The sequence below is a fragment of the Chelon labrosus genome (genome assembly GCF_963514085.1).
Source record: "Chelon labrosus genome assembly, chromosome: 1".
In the NCBI taxonomy this organism is placed as follows: Eukaryota; Metazoa; Chordata; class Actinopteri; order Mugiliformes; family Mugilidae; genus Chelon; species Chelon labrosus.
In genome coordinates this window covers 11,380,913-11,401,124 of record NC_140337.1, presented here as the reverse complement: position 1 = coordinate 11,401,124, position 20,212 = coordinate 11,380,913, and the positions used below count along the sequence as shown (strand labels likewise).

Sequence of the window (20,212 nt, the reverse complement as noted above, 5' to 3'; positions counted from 1 at the left end):
AGGAAGATGCAGCGTTGCTAAGGCCAACAGAGAAGCTCTTTTTGGACCTAAACCAATCCAGAGCAGTCCCTTTAATGCCACACAGTGCTTCAAGCATGTTAAAAGGATTCTGTGGTCTACAGACACCTCTTCATCTTTGTCAATAGCCAGGGTGATATAAGAAAATATTTCTGTGAGAATGAAATTAAAAAAAATACTAGTATACCCATCATGTCTGCCTTTAACAAAAAGGATAATTAAACGTGAGGCTACGGTGTTTGCACCATTTTCTGAAGCTGTGTTGAGACCATCAGTAATCGGTCATTAATAGTATTAAAAAGAAGACGAGGTTTATGAGAATTCTTAAAAGTTATATCAGAAAAGTACTTCGTCTTTTTTAGCTTTGACAGGATGTGTTTCATGACTGAACTCAGTTTTCCTTTCAGTCATTCAAATTATTTCACACACTCTTACCCATCCCAAGAGACATCAAGTGTCCCGATTCACTGACTCAGTTCAGCCAAACACCTAATCACTGCTAATCAGATGTCATGTTTCAACAAAGACACTGACTGACTTTAACACTTACGCTTTACATCTACGGCGGCAAGTATGTTGATGCCTATGTAAATTATGTGAATGAGGAAAACATACAGGAAACACTTCGCATAAGTTTGTTTAGCAAAAGCAAAGGGTTGGGGGATGTGGGGCAAAGAAGTGAAACCTTTAAAAATCTGAGCATACTATGTGAAAACCAGAGTGCACAATGCAGAACAGGAAGTCAGAAACAAGAACTTGAGACAACCAAGTAGGGCTGTGTTCGAGTTTCATTGTGTGCAACAAGAGTTTCTCAACTAGATGACAGCATGTTGCCTAATATTATCCATTTGCTGTGATTTATTCATCTAGGTATGTCAAAGTCATTTTACTGCAGAGGCCACATACAGGCCAATTTGATCTCAAGGGGTATGGACCAGTAACGTAAACAACAACTCCGGGGGGGTCAGAAAACCAGTCAGTATCTGGTGTGACCACCATTTGCCTCACACAGTGCAACACATCTCCTTCGGATAGAGTTGATCCGGTTGTTGATTGTGGCCTGTGTAATGTTGTTCCACTCCTCTTCAATGGCTGTGCGAAGCTGCTGGATATTGGCAGGAACTGGAACACGCTGTCGTATACGCCGAACCAGAGCGTCCCAAACATGCTCAATGGGTGACATGTCCGGTGAGTATGCTGGCCATGCAAGAACTGGGATGTTTTCAGCTTCCAGGAATTGTGTACAGATCCTTGCAACATGGGGCCGTGCATTATCATGCTGCAACATGAGGTGATGGTCGTGGATGAATGGCACAACAATGGGCCTCAGGATCTTGTCACGGTATCTCTGTGCATTCACAATGCCATCAATAAAATGCACCTGCCCATACCATAACACACCGCCACCATGGGCCACTCCATCCACAACATTGACATCAGAAAACCGCTCACCCACACGACGCCACACACGCTGGCTGCCATCTGCCCTGAACAGTGAAAACCAGGATTCATCTGTGAGGAGAACACCTCTCCAATGTGCCAGACGCCGTTGAATGTGAGCATTTGCCCAGTCAAGTCGGTTACAACGACGAACTGGAGTCAGGTCGAGACCCCGATGAGGATGACGAGCATGCAGATGAGCTTCCCTGTGACGGTTTCTGACAGTTTGTGCAGAAATTCTTTGGTTATGCAAACCGATTGTTGCAGCAGCTGTCCGAGTGGCTGGTCTCAGACGATCTTGGAGGTGAACATGCTGGATGTGTAGGTCCTGGACTGGTGTGGTTACACGTGGTCTGCGGTTGTGAGGCCGGTTGGATGTACTGCCAAATTCTCTGAAATGCCTTTGGAGATGGCTTATGGTAGAGAAATGAACATTCAATTCACAGGCAACAGCTCTGGTGGACATTCCTGCTGTCAGCATGCCAATTGCACGCTCCCTCAAACTTGCGACATCTGTGGCATTGTGCTGTGTGATAAAACTGAACATTTTTAGAGTGGCCTTTTATTGTGGCCAGCCTAAGGCACACCTGTGCAATAATCATGCTGTCTAATCAGCATCTTGATATGCCACACCTGTGAGGTGGGATGGATTATCTCAGCAAAAGAGAAGTGCTCACTATCACAGATTTAGACAGATTTGTGAACAATATTTGAGAGAAATGGTTATTTTGTGTATATAGAAAATGTTTTAGATCTTTGAGTTCATCTAATGAAAAGTGGGAGCAAAAACAAAAGTGTTGTGTTTATATTTTTGTTCAGTATATCTACTTTTACAAAACATTTTTTTAACAACCTGACATTTATTTTAAAAAAAAGGCAGGTTCAGTCTTCGCAAATTTATGCCGCGGGCCAGACCAGACCCTCTGGCAGGCCGGTTTTAATATGGACATCATGAATATCGTGATAAAGTTCCCAACATATGCACACTGGTCGACGACAATGCTAGCAGCTAACACGCTCACAATGACAACACAAAAGTGATGACATTTTACAGGTATAATGTTAATCATATTAGCATATTAGCAGGCTAACATTTGCTAATTCGCTCAAAGTGCCAAAGTTAAGGTGAGGCTTTGCATAACTCTGGATGACTTTATTTTTACTTGCTCCAAAAAACACTTAGATGCTCAGAGTTATCCTCCATGTTCATCTTAAATAGTGGAGCACCTCAAGGATACGTAGTGGGCACACTGGTCACAAAGCATATGCAAGAAGAGTCAACAAAAATTGTGGGTGATAACCTTCGTGGCAAAACCACAACCTAGTCATCAGGGAGTCAACACCCTATTTACACACTCCACTAACAACGAAAGTCTCCAGCTTATGCGTCTTGATGGTCATGCACAGAAAAGATTCACAGTGTTTACTGAGAGCAATAAACACAGTGAGCTACAAGTCACCATCCAATCTACCATCACAATCTGGGGTGTGATCAGGTGCTGAGTAAAGCAGTTATTCCTTTTGAAGAGTGGGGCTATAGTTCGGTTTTATAACTTCCTGGCAATGGCTGATTACAATGTTCTCTAGAATGCCACAGGAAATGAAGTACATGTTTAACAGTCTGCACAGAGTTGACAGCTTTAGCCATGCAAGAGATGCAGCGACAAGGATCTTGGTGTGAGTTGGTTAAACAGAAAATTGAAAATTAGTGCTCACTGGAAATATTGGTAATCATTCGGCTGGCATGACTGCAGAGTATCAGTCTAGTCATCTTCTGACTGACATTGACTGTAGGCAATCAAACCGATTCTCTGTTTGTGACCAGTGTGGCTCAAGACTGAACTAAACTAATCATCCATCTCAAACACATATCTCTAGAATGTGGAGAGGATGTCTTTGGTATGGTACAAAACACAAATGTGTGATTTTTGCTGAAGGAAGACTGAGGGTGTCAACTCTGAAGTTGCAGCTGCCCACTAACACCTAGAGATAAAAAGGTGTGAATAAAACTGGCTCAACGGAGCTGTGAAACATGTTAAGAACAAGCACCTCAGTCATGTTTACACCTAAGGCTAATTTAGACTACTGCAAGACTATACACCATAACCTACGCATGCCGAGATGCTAGAGATATGTACAGTGGCCGTGAAGGTCAAAACACAACGACATTTCACAAAACACAATGACATTACAGAAAACACAACAACATTTCAGATTATGGAAAGGGTAGGGACAGCACTTCTTGTTTCTTATTGGACACAACCCGTGCTAAAATATAAGCTGATGTGATTGGTTGTTTCGCTGCCATTCAAGAAATTATGCTTTGTGAATGGTCAGCTACGCGTAAGTGTAGACACTGTGATGCGCTTTGAAAGCAGACAACATGTACTGTCCACATTATGGAAAGAAGTAGGAGTCGTTTCCAAATTTCTGCATGTCTTGCGGAAAGACATTTGCATTATTTAAAGAGGCCGAGGTGACGCACAATGAGGACGTAGTTGCCCCGTCTGCTCAGTCCTAACTCCTTCAGTCGTGTTTTCAGGGTTCCGAGGGACATGTTAATCTCATGATGGGTTGAAAGCATATGAAGAATGTCCTCTTCAAAATATTCCTCTATTAATGCCATCTCGTCCTCCATTCTTTCCAACACGGTTTAAAACTCGTATTGAGAAGTAGAAACAGGAAAATGACGTTACGCTGTCGGGTTCTGTCCAATCAGAAACAAGAAGTGTTGTCCCTGCACTTTCCGTAATCTGAAATATCGTTGTGTTTTGTGAAATGTTGTTGTGTTTTGACCTTCAGGGCCACTGTGCATATATGATAATTTTTGTGTCTACTTCCTGCTTCACTTTCAACGATGTGGGCTGAAACTTTTGCCGAAATTTCGCTGAAGGCGAGTCATACGAACGTTTGTATCTCCAAACCTCCTCAGTTAACCTTTCCTCGGTGTGTTCCATGTTTATTGATCCAAAACAATCAATTTGAAAATTGCGGAGATTGAGAAGCAGCTGGAAATAATAAACTACTATCAAGCGGACCAATCACAGCTCTTGTGGTCTGCATCTGTATGGTGCGTAGTTACATTTCTGGGGAGGTGCACGTCAGCTACGGCGCTAGGGTCTGTGTAGGGTCTGCGCTGTCACTGTACCTACGGTGACAAATTAACGCAGAGGCCTAAACCACCTATTAGTGCACGTGTTATTGTTTGCTCATTAACAAAAACAAGGTGTTGCTTAATATTTTACTTGCCTTTAATTTCCTGAGTTTTCAGGGAAAAGTATTAATTTTGTTTTACTTGTGAGGGCAGGTCATCAGGTGCAAAAATATTAAATATTTTAATAACCTCTGGTGTTTTAATTTAAAGTCCCGTTCACTGCATCTTATCTCGTTTGATTGCTTTGCAAATAATGAAAAGTAAGAGTGGGAACGCCTCAGATAGCCTTGATCTGAGCACACTCCCTATTTCAGTTTTTTCTATTTTTTAGCCAAGTTTCTGTTTCCTTGAAAGGAAACTGACGGATTCTGGGGTTTCAGAAGAAATAGGGTGGTACAAGTAATGGTTTCCCAAGAAGTGTGTGTCTGTGTGAATGTGAGTATGAGAAGCTGAATACACACACATTTCTATCCAGAGATTCAGTTTGAACGACATGAGATGTCCTGGAAGATATTGAAACTTGAAACCAAGCCTGTTAATTACTGTCTGGGTGTGTGTTTATTGCACTGGTTACGTCACTTGAAATTCAGTTTTATTTTTATGGCACCAACCGCAGCAACATCCTTGGACGCTGCAGGGCAAACTGTAAACATTTGCTTTCAGTAAAAACAAGCTGTTCACATGAGGGTAGCACATCTTGTTGTGGGTGCAGACAGGAGGTGACAGGAAGATATAGCAAACAGGAAACCTGCAACTCCTCCACTAGAAGAGAAATAGTCTGCTGCCTTCAAGTGTTCTCAGAAACACATCACAATTTGGCTGGACTTAGATTCACCCCTTTGTTTTTGTGTTTTATCAGGTGTTTTTTGTACTTTGTTTGATTATCGGTCATGGATAGACACCCTAATCTGAGCTTTTTAAAAAGAAAACTCAGAATGTGCGGTTACATGCTACGTGGATAGTCGGAGGATATAAACCTTTTACAAGAATCATTTTGTCATACACAGAGTTTTACAGGTACGTGGCTAATGAGTAACCAACCAGTTAAAGTTTAAAATACAGAACCTCACTTAAATTCAATGTTTCCATTATGAGACTAAGGTTTGTTTGGTTTGTTTTTCCATGTTGGTCATGTGACACATTGATAAAATCTCCAAAGTTATGTTAGTTATATGTTAGTTCAGGGCGTGAATAATTCAAGCTCAGCTCACAATCCCAGCTACATCAGCTGACGGCTCAGTTGAGGTGTCCATCAGCAAATTTAATTCAGGCCGCCTCATTTAAGCTGCTTTAGTCTACTTTTGCTGCTTCCCCTGCCTTTACTGCTGCTCCTACAGCATTTAAACACCGGGATCCTGGCCCCACTTTAGGAAGTGAAATAAGGAACTAGAACATACCCATATAGAGTCATGCAGGTGTGTCAGAGCAGTAAACTTTAAAAGCTCAGTAAACCTAGTCAGAAAGTTGAGTCTGGACTCATAAAATCCAACTCAGTTAAAAAATGATATAAAATTAAACCATTACAGATATGAGGACCAGAAATCACGTTCACATTAATAACTCAGAAATCAGCAGCCAGCTCAGACTAGTGCTGTGAAAGACAAGAGGTTCCCAAATGCATATAAAGCTCCCCCTCCTGGCAGGTTTAGTGCCCTGCATCTGTTAATTCACACCAATGCTGGAAGTTACGGTAAAACTAAATTCAGTTTGTACAGTTTAGATAGATCATAGAGAGAAAACCCCCGAGGTCGACGCCAATCTATGTCTATGCAGATGGAAAATGACCATAATGATAACAAATGGTGGTTCATTCTCAAGTCTCGGGCATTTGAGCGTGAAACACACGCATTTCAGTAAATTTACACGCTCACACGCCACACATGACATGTCTCACGCTGAGAAGTGATAAAACTTGCCGCACATTAGTAACATAGACTATAAGAGAGATTAGTCATCTATGAAGGGATGAGGCGAAGGCAGATTGTTCTCCTTGAATCGATGACCTATCAGCCAATCAGAAAACAGTATTTCTCGTTGCCAGGCAAAATAGCAGCGTCGCAATCACGCCTGCCACAAATGCGCGCGAATTTTTATTTATTTATTTATTTTATTTTGCAATCGCTCCTTATTAAAGTCGAGGAACTATGCAGGATATTTGCTTTATGCGTGATTTTTTAGCTTATTTAAACAACTTTGGACGGTTATGGTTAGATGGGGCTATTTAAGAAGGCTTAAACGAATTGAGTTTCTGTTTTTAACTGCCATGTAAATGTACAGTATACGTGTGTACATTAACATGGCAGTTAAAAACAGAAACTGAATTCGTCTGCCTGTTCAGGTTGAACCTCCTAGGAACACAGGAGCTAATAAAAGCAGCCAATGATCAGTGCTGTTCAAGGGGCCCCTTTTGGCCACATGTCTTTTGTCTAGTTGTCTTTTTTGTCCTGAACAGTTTATTTGGTTTAAAGTAATTTGTCCTTTATTAGATTAATACTGTACTAATACATTGTCTTCAAACACACTTCGCCCTCGGCCCCCTAAAATATTTTATTTTCTTTAAATTTCTGTAGATGATTAATATTGGCTTAGGTGGCTACACTATCAAGTAAAATTAGTTTTATGCTAGCTAAGGCTTTAATAGCTAATAGCATAGGTGGAGCTTAAGATAAGAGATAAGATAAGATAAGATAAGATAGGACTTTATTCATCCCTGTGGGGAAATTAGGGTGTTACAGTGGCAGGAAACAACAGTGCAAGATGCAAAAAAGATAGGCTACAAAAAAATAGAATACGGCAGACAAATATGTTATGTACAATAAATATTCACATATTGCATCAGGTTTACAGTGGCTAGTCAGAAGATGAAACAACCAACTTGTGTAGATTGAGGGTTGAGGCGGTAAGGAGGTTAAATATATATATATATTGACATTGACATTCATGAATATCATGAATAAAACAACAAACTCCAATAGGAGTTGTATTACCAAGTATTGCAACTAGAAAGATGTGAGATTATGACAGGTTGTATATACTGTGCTCTTGTATGTCCTGAAAAGAAGCTCAGCAGCAGAAGAGCTGTTGATGCTTATGACCGACACTGCAGCCAGTCACCAGGGGGAGCTCTACTTCCTTTGGCTTCACTTTTGAGGAGCAGTTCCACTGTCCATCTTTATACAGTCTATGGCTAATAGTAGTACAGAATTTCAGTACACCAAGTATGGCCACTTTTTGATCTTCGCTCTACTAGCCCTGTCAACGCCGCAATAAAACCTTGAGAGAAATTTACTGATGAGGTGCTCACATTGTTAGACATAAATGTATTGCTTGGTTGGTGCCATGTGACTGGTGGCTAGAAAGGGCACCAACCAAAGGGGTTAGCAAAGATCCAGATTATGTACATCTCCTGTTTATAATTTTTTTTTGTATTCTGAGTTGTAATATGTTGTAGTGTAGTAGACAGAGTAGTGCCGCAGTAGTTGCAGTCATAGTAGTTATTGTGTGTGTGTTGTCAGCATATGTGCAGCACATTGGGACTAGTAGAAACTGTATTTCACACCTCTGTATGTTTTTATTAACATATTACAGAAGTGACAATAAAGATAACTTGAATCTTAAAGACTTAAATACTTCTATCATTTTTTTTAAAGAATGGCACAAATGGACATTGGACACATCAGGTAGACACAAAGAAAGGACTGCTAGCGATGATCCATGCCTGCTAGGTTGTTTGCAATAAATAAAGTGAATTAATTGGAGTTTAAAGCACCATCACACATCTTCCAAATGTAAATTAAAGGATGGACTCGACAGATATCTGAGATGGGGAATTCACCAGACAATAGCAAAACTTACATTATGCTAGTTCTGTCTGCGAAAACTGAAAACACTTAAATTGTACTGACAGCTGTTTGACTGTAGATAGCAGCGTTGGTCAATATGAAGGGGCCTTTCACGTCACTAATGTAAGACGTACTAATACAGGAATAGTTTACTTTACAAACCACATAACTGATAGCATTTTATTGATTGTTAGTATGTGTTTATTCTCAGTAGTCAGTAGTTTCACTACTAAATGCTAAACTCAGCTATTTTATTAATCCATTATTAATAGTCATGATAAACATAGTTGTAATACTTGAATACAAATAATGGTTAGTAAATATTTTGGTCCTTGTCATAAATGTAGAAAACATTAATATTGTCTAGTTATCTGTCAGCGTGATCACCTGACAGTTAGTAGTGAGGTTTTGAATAGTAACCACTTCGCAGCCAGAGTGTTGAAATTAACCCATTTACAGGAAGTGAAGCGCAACTGTGGGACTGGATAAAACTTCAGGTGCCACTTCTCATCAACTTTTACCAGGTTTCACGCAGACGGGAAGCTGTCCTGTTTCCTCTCCCCTCTAAGCAGCGAGAGCATAGACTTCCCCAACGCCCCAGTGAGTACTCGCTCCGTACTTTCTTGTTCTCTCTTGTGAGCGCCTGAATCCAGCTATGTTATGTAGGTATTTTAAGTAAAAATAGCCTTAAATATTCCACTGCCTGTGGAATATTTTGTATTGCGTTTCTCTCAGCAGATGGTTGAGACCAATACCAGAGCTGAGGATGACATAAATCCTACATCTATAGTTTTTTCTCTCTCTCTACTGGGTCTCCAGTCCGTCAGTGCTTTTATTTTGAATGGCTGTCGACTTTTATTTGGGTGTATTTTGGTGGGAAACCACTACAATACGTAGAAAGTGTTCAATTCACTTTACTGTGGCTGCTCTCTGAAGCTGCAAAATGATGTTAAGCAATTTTAATAACTACCACATGCACCATCTTACATTAGCTTAGTTTAATGCCAACACTTCCTAATTACCACAAACACAACTGAGGGTTAGGGTTAGGATCATGCCAGGTCATAAAGTGGGATATCAGACGCATTTAAAAGATCAATCTGTTGACGGGACAGAAAAAAAAGTTCACCACGGTGATTAGTGAGAGGTTACGACTTCTTTATTTCTTCAATATTGTTCTTACCACATTAGATAAAAGTGGCAAAATACAGACAGCACTATCAAACAAATAAATACCGGCAAATAACGATCTACCTCATGTAATGCAACACATTCAAGAACAAAGATACGCCCATAATGCTTGTCAATAGTGTAGTGAGTATATGTTAAGGGCCCAACTCTGTTGTAGAAGATGTTTAAACCCATTCTTTTCACATTTGAGATGTTTATCCTCTTACAAAACGTATGGCCTTTCCTGCGTGTCTTGGATTTCTGTTTAAAACTTACTGTGGTTACTTGGTTGCTGTTGAATGTTTGTGATTCAGACGTTGTGCAGCCCGGAGGAAATGTTGGAGAAAAGGCTCGTGGTCCTGAAAGGCGTCCTGGAGAGTGAGGAAGTTTATCTCAGAGAGCTGGACACCCTGCTGATGGTAACAGAAATGCACACAGAGATATGTGAAATTAATTCTCATTTCTCATCTTTTTTTATTTTACGTTAAACAGTAGAGAAGAGACATGCTTTTATTGATAATACTGCTGCTTTGCTGTCCAACTATAACCACACTCATAAAGTAATTTATTTAGATTTTGTATTTCTCTCCAATAACGCATTTTGACAAAAGCACAGCAGTCACATTCAAACTACAGTTTGATATCAAGCTTCTCATTTTAGCAAATAAACCTCCAAGATGTTGAATCATTTTTAAAAATAATCTCATTAGTTTTTCATTTGATAGTCAATAGGTTCAATAAATAGTTTAGATTGAGACTTAGGATTGTTGTTTTCCACCTGTGTTATACAGGATGAAGTCCATCACTCACTAATGTCTTAATGTCTCCATTGTTTAGCTTCTCTCTATAATGTCATTAATGTTAGCTTCTCCATTACAGATGAAGTTCCCCCTTTCTGTCTAAATATTAACAGAATATTGGTTAGCTTAGCTTAACAGAAAAGATAACAAAATCCACCTATAACTCATCATATATTGTTAGTTTAAAAGGCAGATGGATTTAAATTGACAGTTCTTCTTATGTTGTTTATGTTAATCTCTACTAATTTCTTGGCAACTTGTACTATTTAAGAGAAAATCCAACTAATGCTAGTTAGTACTGACCCCACTGTAAAACTTTTTTTCAGATTGGCATCGGCAAGAGAAGGAGATCATAACTGGGTGCACTATCTCAGTTAGCCTCTTCGCCCTTGCCATGAACACGGTAATCAAGGCAGCTGAAGTGGAATGTAGAGGCCCTCTTTCCAAGTCTGGTATTCGGCAGCCCCCCATCAGAGCCTTCATGGACGATCTCACTGTCACTACTGGAAAAGCTCATCTCTTGGGCAAGAATGAGCTTTAAACAAGCTAAATCCAGGGCCATGGTGCTGAAGAAGGAAAAAGACACAGACAAGTTTCGCTTCTTTGTGGATGGCACAGTAATCCCACCTATTACTGAGAAACCTGTCAAGAGCCTGGGCAAGGTCTTCGACTGTAGTCTCAGGGACACAGCAGCTATCCAAACTGCCATCAAGGAGCTTGAGACATGGCTATCGGCGGTAGACAAGTCTGGCTTACCTGGGAGATTTAAGGCGTGGATTTACCAGCATGGCGTCCTACCCCGGGTACTCTGGCCTCTGCTGGTGTACAAGGTTGCCCTCTCAGCAGTAGAGAGGAAAATCAGCAGCTACCTCCGCAGATGGCTAGGTCTGCCTTGCAGCCTCTGCAGCACAGCACTGTATGGGAAGACCAACAAACTCCAGCTCCCTTTCAGTAGCCTGGACAAGGAGTTCAGGGTCTCTCGGACTTGCAGTATTGGGACTCCAAGGACTCGAAAGTGGCATCAGCGGGCATCGTGGGCCGAAAAGGCAGGAAGTGTAGAGCCCAGGAAGGCCTGGAGGTAGCAGAATCCCAGCTGAGGCATAGGGCCTTGGTGGGCACAGTGGCAATGGGGCGTGCAGGGTTGGGAGCTTTCCCTCAGCCTCGCTACGAGAAGGACAAATGCCAGCTACTCCCGAAAGAGGTGCGGGCAGGAGTGGAGGAGCAGCGGACCAGCAGGATGGTGGGCATGCAGCAGCAGGGAGCATGGACGAGGTGGGAGGGGGTGCTGTACAGGAAAGTGTCCTGGGCTGAGATCTGGCAGGCACAACCCCAGCGCAGGAAGTTTCTATATTTATTCTATAATATAGTTTCTATATTTTATTTTATTTTATTTTAGGCGTAACAACACCAAAGCAAATTCCTTGTATGTACCATCATGCTTGGCAATAAAGTCTTTTCTGATTCTGATTCTGATCAAGTTCATGATCCAAGCTGTGTATGTTGTTCTACCCAGCCCAGCAAATCTCCATCACTGGGGCGTGGGCGACTCTCCAGCTTGTCCTCTGTGCTCCGGGAGAGGCTCACTCGAGCACATCCTCAGCAGCTGCCTGGAAGCACTGGGGGAGGGCCGCTATCGCTGCTGAAGCAATCTCCAAGACCGTAGCCAACCACAACAACACCAAGCAACATCAAGGAAAGAGGAAAATCGCCTTCGTCAGGGCAGACTTGGGCAAGCAACTCAAGTTCCCAGAGCATGTCATAACAACATCCCTGAGGCCAGACATCGTGCTCTCCTCGGTCTCTTCAAGGCAAGTTCTACTGGTAGAACTGACAGTTCCATGGGAGGACCGCCTTGAGGAGGCGAACGAGCGGAAGCGGTCTCAGTACCAGGAGCTGGTGGAGCAATGACAAGGAAGAGGCTGGAGGGCACGCTGTGAGCTCATTGTGCAGAGGCTTTCCTGGCCGCTCACTGTGCAAAGTTAATTCACTGCTTGGCATCATGGGGGCTGCAAAACGGAAAGCCATCAAGAACACCATGGAGACTGCAGAGAGAGCCTCCAGATGGCTTTGGATCAGGAGGAGCGATCAGTGGGCCAGTGCTACTGAGACACAAGCTAGGGTCTGATCAGCCCTGGCTGGGTCACCTGAGGGAGGACGTCTGGGGCCTCATGTACGAAAGTTGCTTAAGTACAAAAACGTTACGCAAGTACTCGCTCACGTAAAAGTTCAGATGTATCAAGAGTGAAATGTCCGTGAATTTTGTACGTCCCTACGCCAATGACGTGGCTGGCGTAAGTAGGATTCTACAGATATCGATCCTTTGGCGACACTTAGAGGTGATGCCGGGAAACTGTCATCAATGTGAAAACTATTACTCCGACCGATCGGTACTGTGCCGGTCGACCCTGAGCAGAGCCATGCAAGCCGCGTGGGACGGAATTATCCGCATGTCAGCCAGGTATATCAGATTCCCATACAATGCATCTGAACAGGTCAACATTAAAGAGCAATTTGCAGCGAGAGACGGTTTTCTGACTGTAATCAGAGCTATCGACTGCACAAACATTTATATAAAAGCGCCATCGCATGAATTTGTAAATGTCAACAGGAAACATTTTCATTCGATCAGTGTGCAGATCATACGTGATGCGCAAATGCAAGTAAACATTATGGCAGCGTGCCAAAGAGCACATTTTACGCATCCCCACTCCAGTGAGTAGCGTCTCCAATTCTATTTCTGTGAAGTTCTTCTTCTTTCCCGTCTTACTCATTGTTATGTTTTCGTTTTCTGATCGCGCAGAGATGGGAATCTCAGGTGCAGAGTCAATTTAAATATAATTTCCATATTTAAAAGGGGCGTGGGCCGTGATTTGCATATTTAAAAGGGGCGTGGACAGGGAGGAGTCGGGTACGTTCAATCGGGATGTACAAAGGAAATGTGCTTCGAAATGCTTCTAAATCTGAACTTACGTCAAGATCTAGAAGGAAATCTATGCAACTCTTCGTACATGAGGCCCCTGATGTTGAAAGACCCGAAACGTTCGATGATCTCAGGCACATCACTGAGGATGTGTCCCAGAGCATCCGAAGATGTATCTTTCATTCACATAATAATAATATATGACAGACAATATGTACGGTGGCCGAGAGGTGCAAAAAAATATTTCAAAATGTGCACCACTTTTACAAAGCTTGAGAGAAATTTACATTTTAGAAAACATTTTTACATATCATAAAACAAAATTACATTGCCATAACACATTTACGAGTCCCAAAACAAATTTACATTTCAGAAAACAAATTAACAAGCTGTTAAGCTGTTTAAACTGTATATCATAACCTGTACCTGTAACACTGTTCATTCTTTGAAGGCATTCAAGCATGGTGATAACAGCATCATGCTTTTGGGGCACTCCTCAGCAGCAGTCTGGGGGGAGGGTTCAACTTCAGGACCTATGTTTAAATGTCTCTGAGTGGCAAGAAAAAGCCCAGACTTAAAATCGTCTGTGTGGGTTTAAGTTTAAGGTGCATTCAAAATTTTTTTATCCACATCTCTGTAATGATCAGCACAGGCCTCACAGGGTCACCAGAGCAGCATTCATTTCCTTCTCTGTGATCCAATCACCTGCCAGCGCTCCCAGCTGCACATTTCTGTAAGTCACTGGCTATGTATGCAAAAAGAAATTATGCAAAAACACCTGCAGTATGTGTGGTAGAATCTTTCTCTTAGGCGATGTCTATTTTGATTTAAATTTTTTGTATTTTTAGTTTGTGTGAATGGTCACCTCCTGTGCACATACACTGCACAGAGCTTGAGGCAGCATGTACAATAAGTGAATATAAGGTTGAATCTCTCTCACAGTGGTGTCACTGTGGTGGTTCTGTTTTATTATTATTTTTGCATTTTGCATTTCTTCATGCAAATGTAAAGTTCAAAAGTCCCAGCACAGCTTGTTACATTAGTATGGAGGAATAAATTAATGAGTATGAGCGAGGTGGGGAATGGGGGGGTTGTGGGGGGTGTGGCTTTGAGTGAAACTCTGCCTGTATTTGATGCTTCTTGCTCTGACTGGACCCAACACTTTTCTTTCTTTGCCAGAGCTAACGGACCAAGAGCAGGTAAGAAAACTTTTTCAACCCCCCCCAAAAAATAAACTTTTTTTTTTTTTTGGTGAAGTTTGATAAGTGTTATTTATTTCGAGTTACATTAGTATATTTAATTGCACTTATTTGATTAGATTCTTTGTTGACACAAGGAAATCTGATGTCGCTGTGAGTGTATAGTTACAGGTGGCTCTTTGTGAACAACACAAAGTCTTTGTGGGCTTTATAATAGCATACATGGGAAAGTACCCTGATCTGAATCTTTCAGCAGCCACTGTGGACAGTAATTCTCTGAAGCAGACCGAGACCTCGATCTTTGCTCCACACACTGAAGTACTAACCGCTAGCTAATTTCACAATGTCTCCATCTCTGCTTCGTGTCCTCCAAGCATGGCCGTCCACCAGCAGCCCACCCAGGTGATGACAATGACCTCCACCCAACAAGGTTCTTCGACATGGAGCACTGGTTTGTGCGATTGCTGCTCCGATTTGGAAACCTGTAAGTCGACCCAACGAATCCTACAAACTACCAATGATTTCTGTCACCACAGACCTTGTTTCTATTTGTCTGCACCTAAATAAGAAGTGTTAGTGGTAGAAGTGATTGAAACGATAGGTGCTACTGGAGGAACTTTTCATTGCTTGTTAGAGAAAGTACTCCTTTGAGAACAAAAATAACTCTCAAAGCATGATTTATGGGGTCTTCTTTTACTACTACCTAGCTATTCCCAGGACAAGGGGAACCTTCAGTGATGTAAGTTTATGGTCATTGTTTGAGATGTATGTGTTGATTGATTTAAAGCATAAACACAACATTACCAAAAAAAACAAAAAAAAACAGAAGAGTAAACTCTGGTAAAACATACAAAATACAGATGTGGACTGACAGTCCAGGCTTTGTCGAGCCTGGTTCTATCAGGAGAGACAACAATAAAAATTTGATTGAATAACATGCACAATAGAAAAATGTGAAAGTCTGGGGATTAGTCCTAATTAAGGCGTCATCAGATTCGAAGAAAGAAAAAGAATTGGGAATAGATGAAGATAAAGGTTGACCTCCTGACTGAACTGACATTGAGCTTCATATATGACACAGTCATATATTGTAAGCCGTACTAAACCAAGTGATGTAGCTATATGAAGTGTCTGCAGTGACTATTAGGTCTCTTCAGTGGTCCTATTAGTTGCGTGAGTCCAAACAGAAAATAATCCCTTAGTGGTCCTGGGAGGAGCTCCCCCAGTATGTTGTAACTCTCAGAGTCATCAGCTGTAAAGTGAAGACATCGCAAATGACTTTTGAGAACTTTAAGGACGCCTCATGTGTGACGGCTCCAAAGCTCAAAGTTCATTTTTGATCAGAAAAACTGGGAATATTCACTGCTCATTGTGTGGATATCCAGTCAGTGTTTCACAATGCAGCCCATCGTTACTGCTGAAGCTGCCAATGGGAGCTGCAATGGTGTTGCAATGGCTCTTCAATGATGATGTCTTCCACCCTTACTCAGTCATGCAGTTCTGACGTCCACATGTTTCTTTTTCAGAATATGAGTCTGGTAACATAAGATTTTGATAATTTCATGGGAAGATAAAGTTTGGCTAGCTTCCAGGCTACCAGAGTTTTGATATTAAATCCCAAAGAAGCCATTATACATTTCATAAAGACTAAAAAAAAGGCGTAGGATACTAAAACCAACAGTCTGCACACATTAAGAAGAAAGATCGCACTTGTGAGAGCAGCAATCTCAACCCTCTCGAATAAAACTTGTGTGCTCATCGTTATGTCGTTGAAAGTATCGTGAAAAAGAAACTAGTGAACTTGGACCTTAGACTTAGACTTAGATTAGACTTAGATAAATTTTATTGATTCATACGGGAAATTACTTGATCACAGTTTCTTAGTTGCACATAAAAAATAATTACCATAATCAAACGTTTCCAATTACGAAGTTGTGAATGCCACCTGGACACGTGGACTTTTATTGTGAACGCAGTAAACACGACCTCATCTGAAGGCAACATTACAGCTGACGATGACTAAAGAATTCTCTCCACATTGAAGAGGAATCTCCAAACACATGTCCAACAGTTCAGAAACACAGCCTTTCCCTGCATCATCATTCATCATTCATTCATTCATTCATCTTCTGTAACCGCCTGTCCCTGTGAAGGGTCGCAGGGGGGCTGGAGCCTATCCCAACTGTCATCAGGCGAGAGGCAGGGTACACCCTGGACAGGTCCCATGTGGATGTGTCCTTCATTATTTTTACATGCACGCTAATATTAGTCATAAAATGACAAGAGAAGTTTGATAGGTCACATATATATTCTCACATCGATCTTTACGTCTTTGTGACATATGCAAATATCAGTCGGGTTTCAGGATTATTATTTGGACATGCAAGAAACACATTCAGAATAAGCGTTTATTCTGAGGTTTGTACCTCGGTTCACAATACAAGTTTACATTTCTGCTCGGTAAAAGAAAGACGCCAACTTTTAAACTTTATGAAAGACTTGGACATTGACTGGATTTGGATGTGAATCAGCAACATGAATCAGCAACATTTTGTTTAAAATCTTGCTTCCTGGGCATGAAAATGTTACTTTGTAAATAGTTCAGCAGGGATGTTGTTTTTGGAATGAGGGCCACAGAAAGTGGATGACTTGAAACGGTAAAAAAATTAATCTAGCTGTGAACATTGAAATAATGTAGCTGTTTTCACATAGTTATTATCATTCCTTTAGAGACATATTTCACCATCCAGAGAAGCGTTTCCTCGTTTAGCTCTGTTTTCTCTTTCTGACAGTTTCTACTTTCAGCTTCTCTTTTTTGTGTGCGGGTGGGGGGGGGGGCAGTTAAGCAATGGCCTCAAACTGCAGCCTTGGCTGATAATTCCCTCTACAAATGACCCTTTTTCAAAAGGTTAAACTGTTCTCACGTTGTCATTTGACACTGTTACAGCTCTAAGTGGTTAGCACTGATGCCTCACAGCGAGAAGGTCCTGGGTTCGAATCCATGGGCCTTTCTGTGTGGAGTTTGCATGTTCTCCCTGTGTCTGCATGGGTTCTCTCCGGGTACTCCAGCTTCCTCCCACCGTCCAAAGACATGCTCATTAGGTTAATTGGTGGTGTTTGTCTCTTTATGTTAGCCCTGTGATAGACTGGCAAACTGTCCAGGGTGTATCCCGCCTCTCGCCTGATGACAGCTGGGATAGGCTCCAGCAGACCCTGCGACCCTTAACAGGAATAAGCGGTTACAGAAGATGAATGAATGAATGAATGAATGAATGAATAAATAGCTCTAAGTTTCTATTTTCTTCTTTTGCCCTGAAGGTTGCTGTGCATATTGGTGTTTCCCGTGCATGCAGTGTCAGACAGCCCAGATGCATGGCTGGTGCTGTTGCATGCCGGCCTTGGACTTCTGCTGTGTGGTGTCCTGCACACTCCGCTCCTCCATTAGAGAGCGCCACGGCATCGAGGTAAGGCTGGTTTTGGGAGGGAGGGAGGGAAGTACAGCCAGAGGTGGCAAAAGTATTCACTTTCTATACTTAAGTAAAAGTACGCATACTTGTGTAAAGTAATACTCTGGTAAAAGTAAAAGTACTGATTCAACTCCTTTACTCAAGTAAAAGTAAAAAAGAACAGGCTCTGAAATGTACTTAAGTAAAAGTATAAAATGATTTTGCCATTAATGAAACAATTCATCCGTTGATAATTTTGCAAAATGAAAAAGGTTCTAGCAGAATAATCTAGACTGAACTGACCAGAGGTCCTGCATGAGCATCTGGATCATTTTTAATAATAAATTGAGTGTTATTGGGTTGTTGTTGTTTTTAAACCAAGAGCTAGCTAGCATTACCTATAAACGATGTGTTCCCATAGCATTGCTAACGTTGTAAAATGGCTTCCAAAAAATGCTCAAAAAGCTAATGATAGCAACAGAAACCACGCCATACCTGAATTTGTTTATCTACTTAAGTACAGTAACGAAGTATTTGTACTTCGTTACTTCCCACCTCTGAGTATAGCGTAGTATAGCAGTGGCAGAGTAGTAGTATAATAGTACTATAGCACTGATTTCCCTAGTGAGCATATGTGGGTTAAATATCAAGCTAATGCTGCGATAAGTCGGACTATTGAGTTTTGTACTAAATACTTGAAGACACTGAGGAGTTTTACTCTCAACATCAATGGAAATAGTGTCCCTACAAATTGGGAAGTTCATATTTAGGGCATCCAGTAACAAAAGTTGTAGATTCACTTCCTGGAAAACATTTCCTCATTTGTCTCCGTACTGTACAATTATTTGCCTACAGTCAAAACTGTAGTGTTGAGCTGTCTAATGCAAATAGGGTTAACATTAACATAAACAAGTACATAAAGATAAACCCACATTTGCAAAAGGCGCAGGTGCCCACATCTATTCCAGCTTTGGTTTCAAACGCTCTTTTGTACAAATGGTTTCACTACCTCAATGTTTCTGTTCCTCTTGAAAAATGATCATGTCACCTGATGTTGACTCCAAATTAACAAAAGTCCTGTTAGCATTCCCATTATTATCATAATATGACTGCCCATGGCCAGTGTGATGTAGCATTTGCTCTGCATCGCTGGCTTTGCAAGAGTCACTGTCATTATTTAGCTTGGTGTCTTAGCCTGCTGACATTTGCCAAATTGCTCTAAATAGATTTTACGGTCAGGGCTAATGGGAATGTTGTACGTGCATTTATTTACCATCTCTGTCCCACATAGGGGTCGTTCTGTGATGATTGCTGCAAAGTACTCTGGTGTTACATCTGCACCTGGTGCCAGATGAATCGGGAGCTGAAGATCAGGAACACATAGCAGAACGTCACCGCCACGGTAGTCACCACTCAGGTCTTGAGAGGATAGGATGCAACCGTTTTTGTTGTGGGTTGGTGAAAGAGGTGAAAGAAAAAAAAATCTACTGCAGACTAAATACTTGGTCACAACATTTATTTGTACTGATGTTCCATTAGCATATTCATATGCTGGATGTTTAAGGCAGTTTTCTTACATTTCTTTCCAATAAATCTTTCTGTTTCAAGGAAGGAGGTTGCGATCTTATTATTCTCCTGAGTTACACTGAAACTGCTTTAAAAATGATTGGTGTTTAACATTTTTAGATCTTAGCTCTTTGAAGGCACAGGAACACCAAAAATTTAACAGCTTCTCCCTTTGATCATGACGTGAAAAATGTTTACAATACATGGAAATGATTGTCAGTAAAACAAAGAGGAGGAAGAGGGGAAAAAACAAAAACAAAAAAAAAAACTAAAAAATACAGGATTAAAATACAATAAAAACACACAATATGAGATTAAAAACAGGTTGTGTCTTGGCCTGTTTAATGTGCAGATGCAAACTGGTCCAGAGTTTGGGGCCTGCAGCTGAGAAAGCACGGTCTCCCCTGTGCTTCAAACTTCTTCTTGGGGACTGATTTATAGGCAAACAGAAAAATCTTTAAATGAATCCTAAACTGCACTGGGAGCCAGTGAAGAGAGGCCAGTATGGGGGAGATGTGCTCTTGTTTGTGTATTCTTGTTAACAGACGAGCTGCAGCGTTCTTCACCGACTACAAACGTGACAGAGATTGCTGGGTAACACCAGCACAGAGTAGTCAAGACGGGATGAAATAAAATCATGGATGACCCTGTCAAAGA

The 20,212-nt window shown here is 41.4% G+C and overlaps 2 protein-coding genes across 3 annotated transcripts; both read left to right on the top strand.

Moving 5' to 3' along the window:
- The first annotated feature begins 5,069 nt into the window (after positions 1-5,069).
- On the top strand, positions 5,070-14,397 carry LOC311490713 (uncharacterized protein). Its single transcript, XM_084548352.1, has 5 exons — positions 5,070-5,629; positions 8,979-9,054; positions 9,939-10,043; positions 10,751-11,664; positions 11,938-14,397. Exons 4-5 carry the CDS (start codon positions 11,604-11,606, stop codon positions 12,330-12,332), a joined length of 456 nt encoding a protein of 151 aa, XP_084404478.1. The 5' UTR covers positions 5,070-5,629; positions 8,979-9,054; positions 9,939-10,043; positions 10,751-11,603; the 3' UTR covers positions 12,333-14,397.
- A 116-nt stretch (positions 14,398-14,513) lies between these two features.
- On the top strand, positions 14,514-19,727 carry LOC311490323 (cornifelin homolog B-like). 2 transcript variants are annotated; one of them, XR_014699150.1, is made up of 4 exons: positions 14,514-14,543; positions 14,918-15,027; positions 17,862-18,007; positions 19,281-19,727. XR_014699150.1 is itself a non-coding variant. In XM_084547762.1 (3 exons), exons 1-3 carry the CDS (start codon positions 14,919-14,921, stop codon positions 19,371-19,373), a joined length of 348 nt encoding a protein of 115 aa, XP_084403888.1. In that variant the 5' UTR covers positions 14,628-14,918; the 3' UTR covers positions 19,374-19,727. The 2 variants fall into 2 exon arrangements, 1 of the variants encoding a protein (XP_084403888.1); XM_084547762.1 differs by lacking the exon at positions 14,514-14,543 and having other exon boundaries at positions 14,628-15,027.
- The last annotated feature ends 485 nt before the right edge of the window (positions 19,728-20,212 follow it).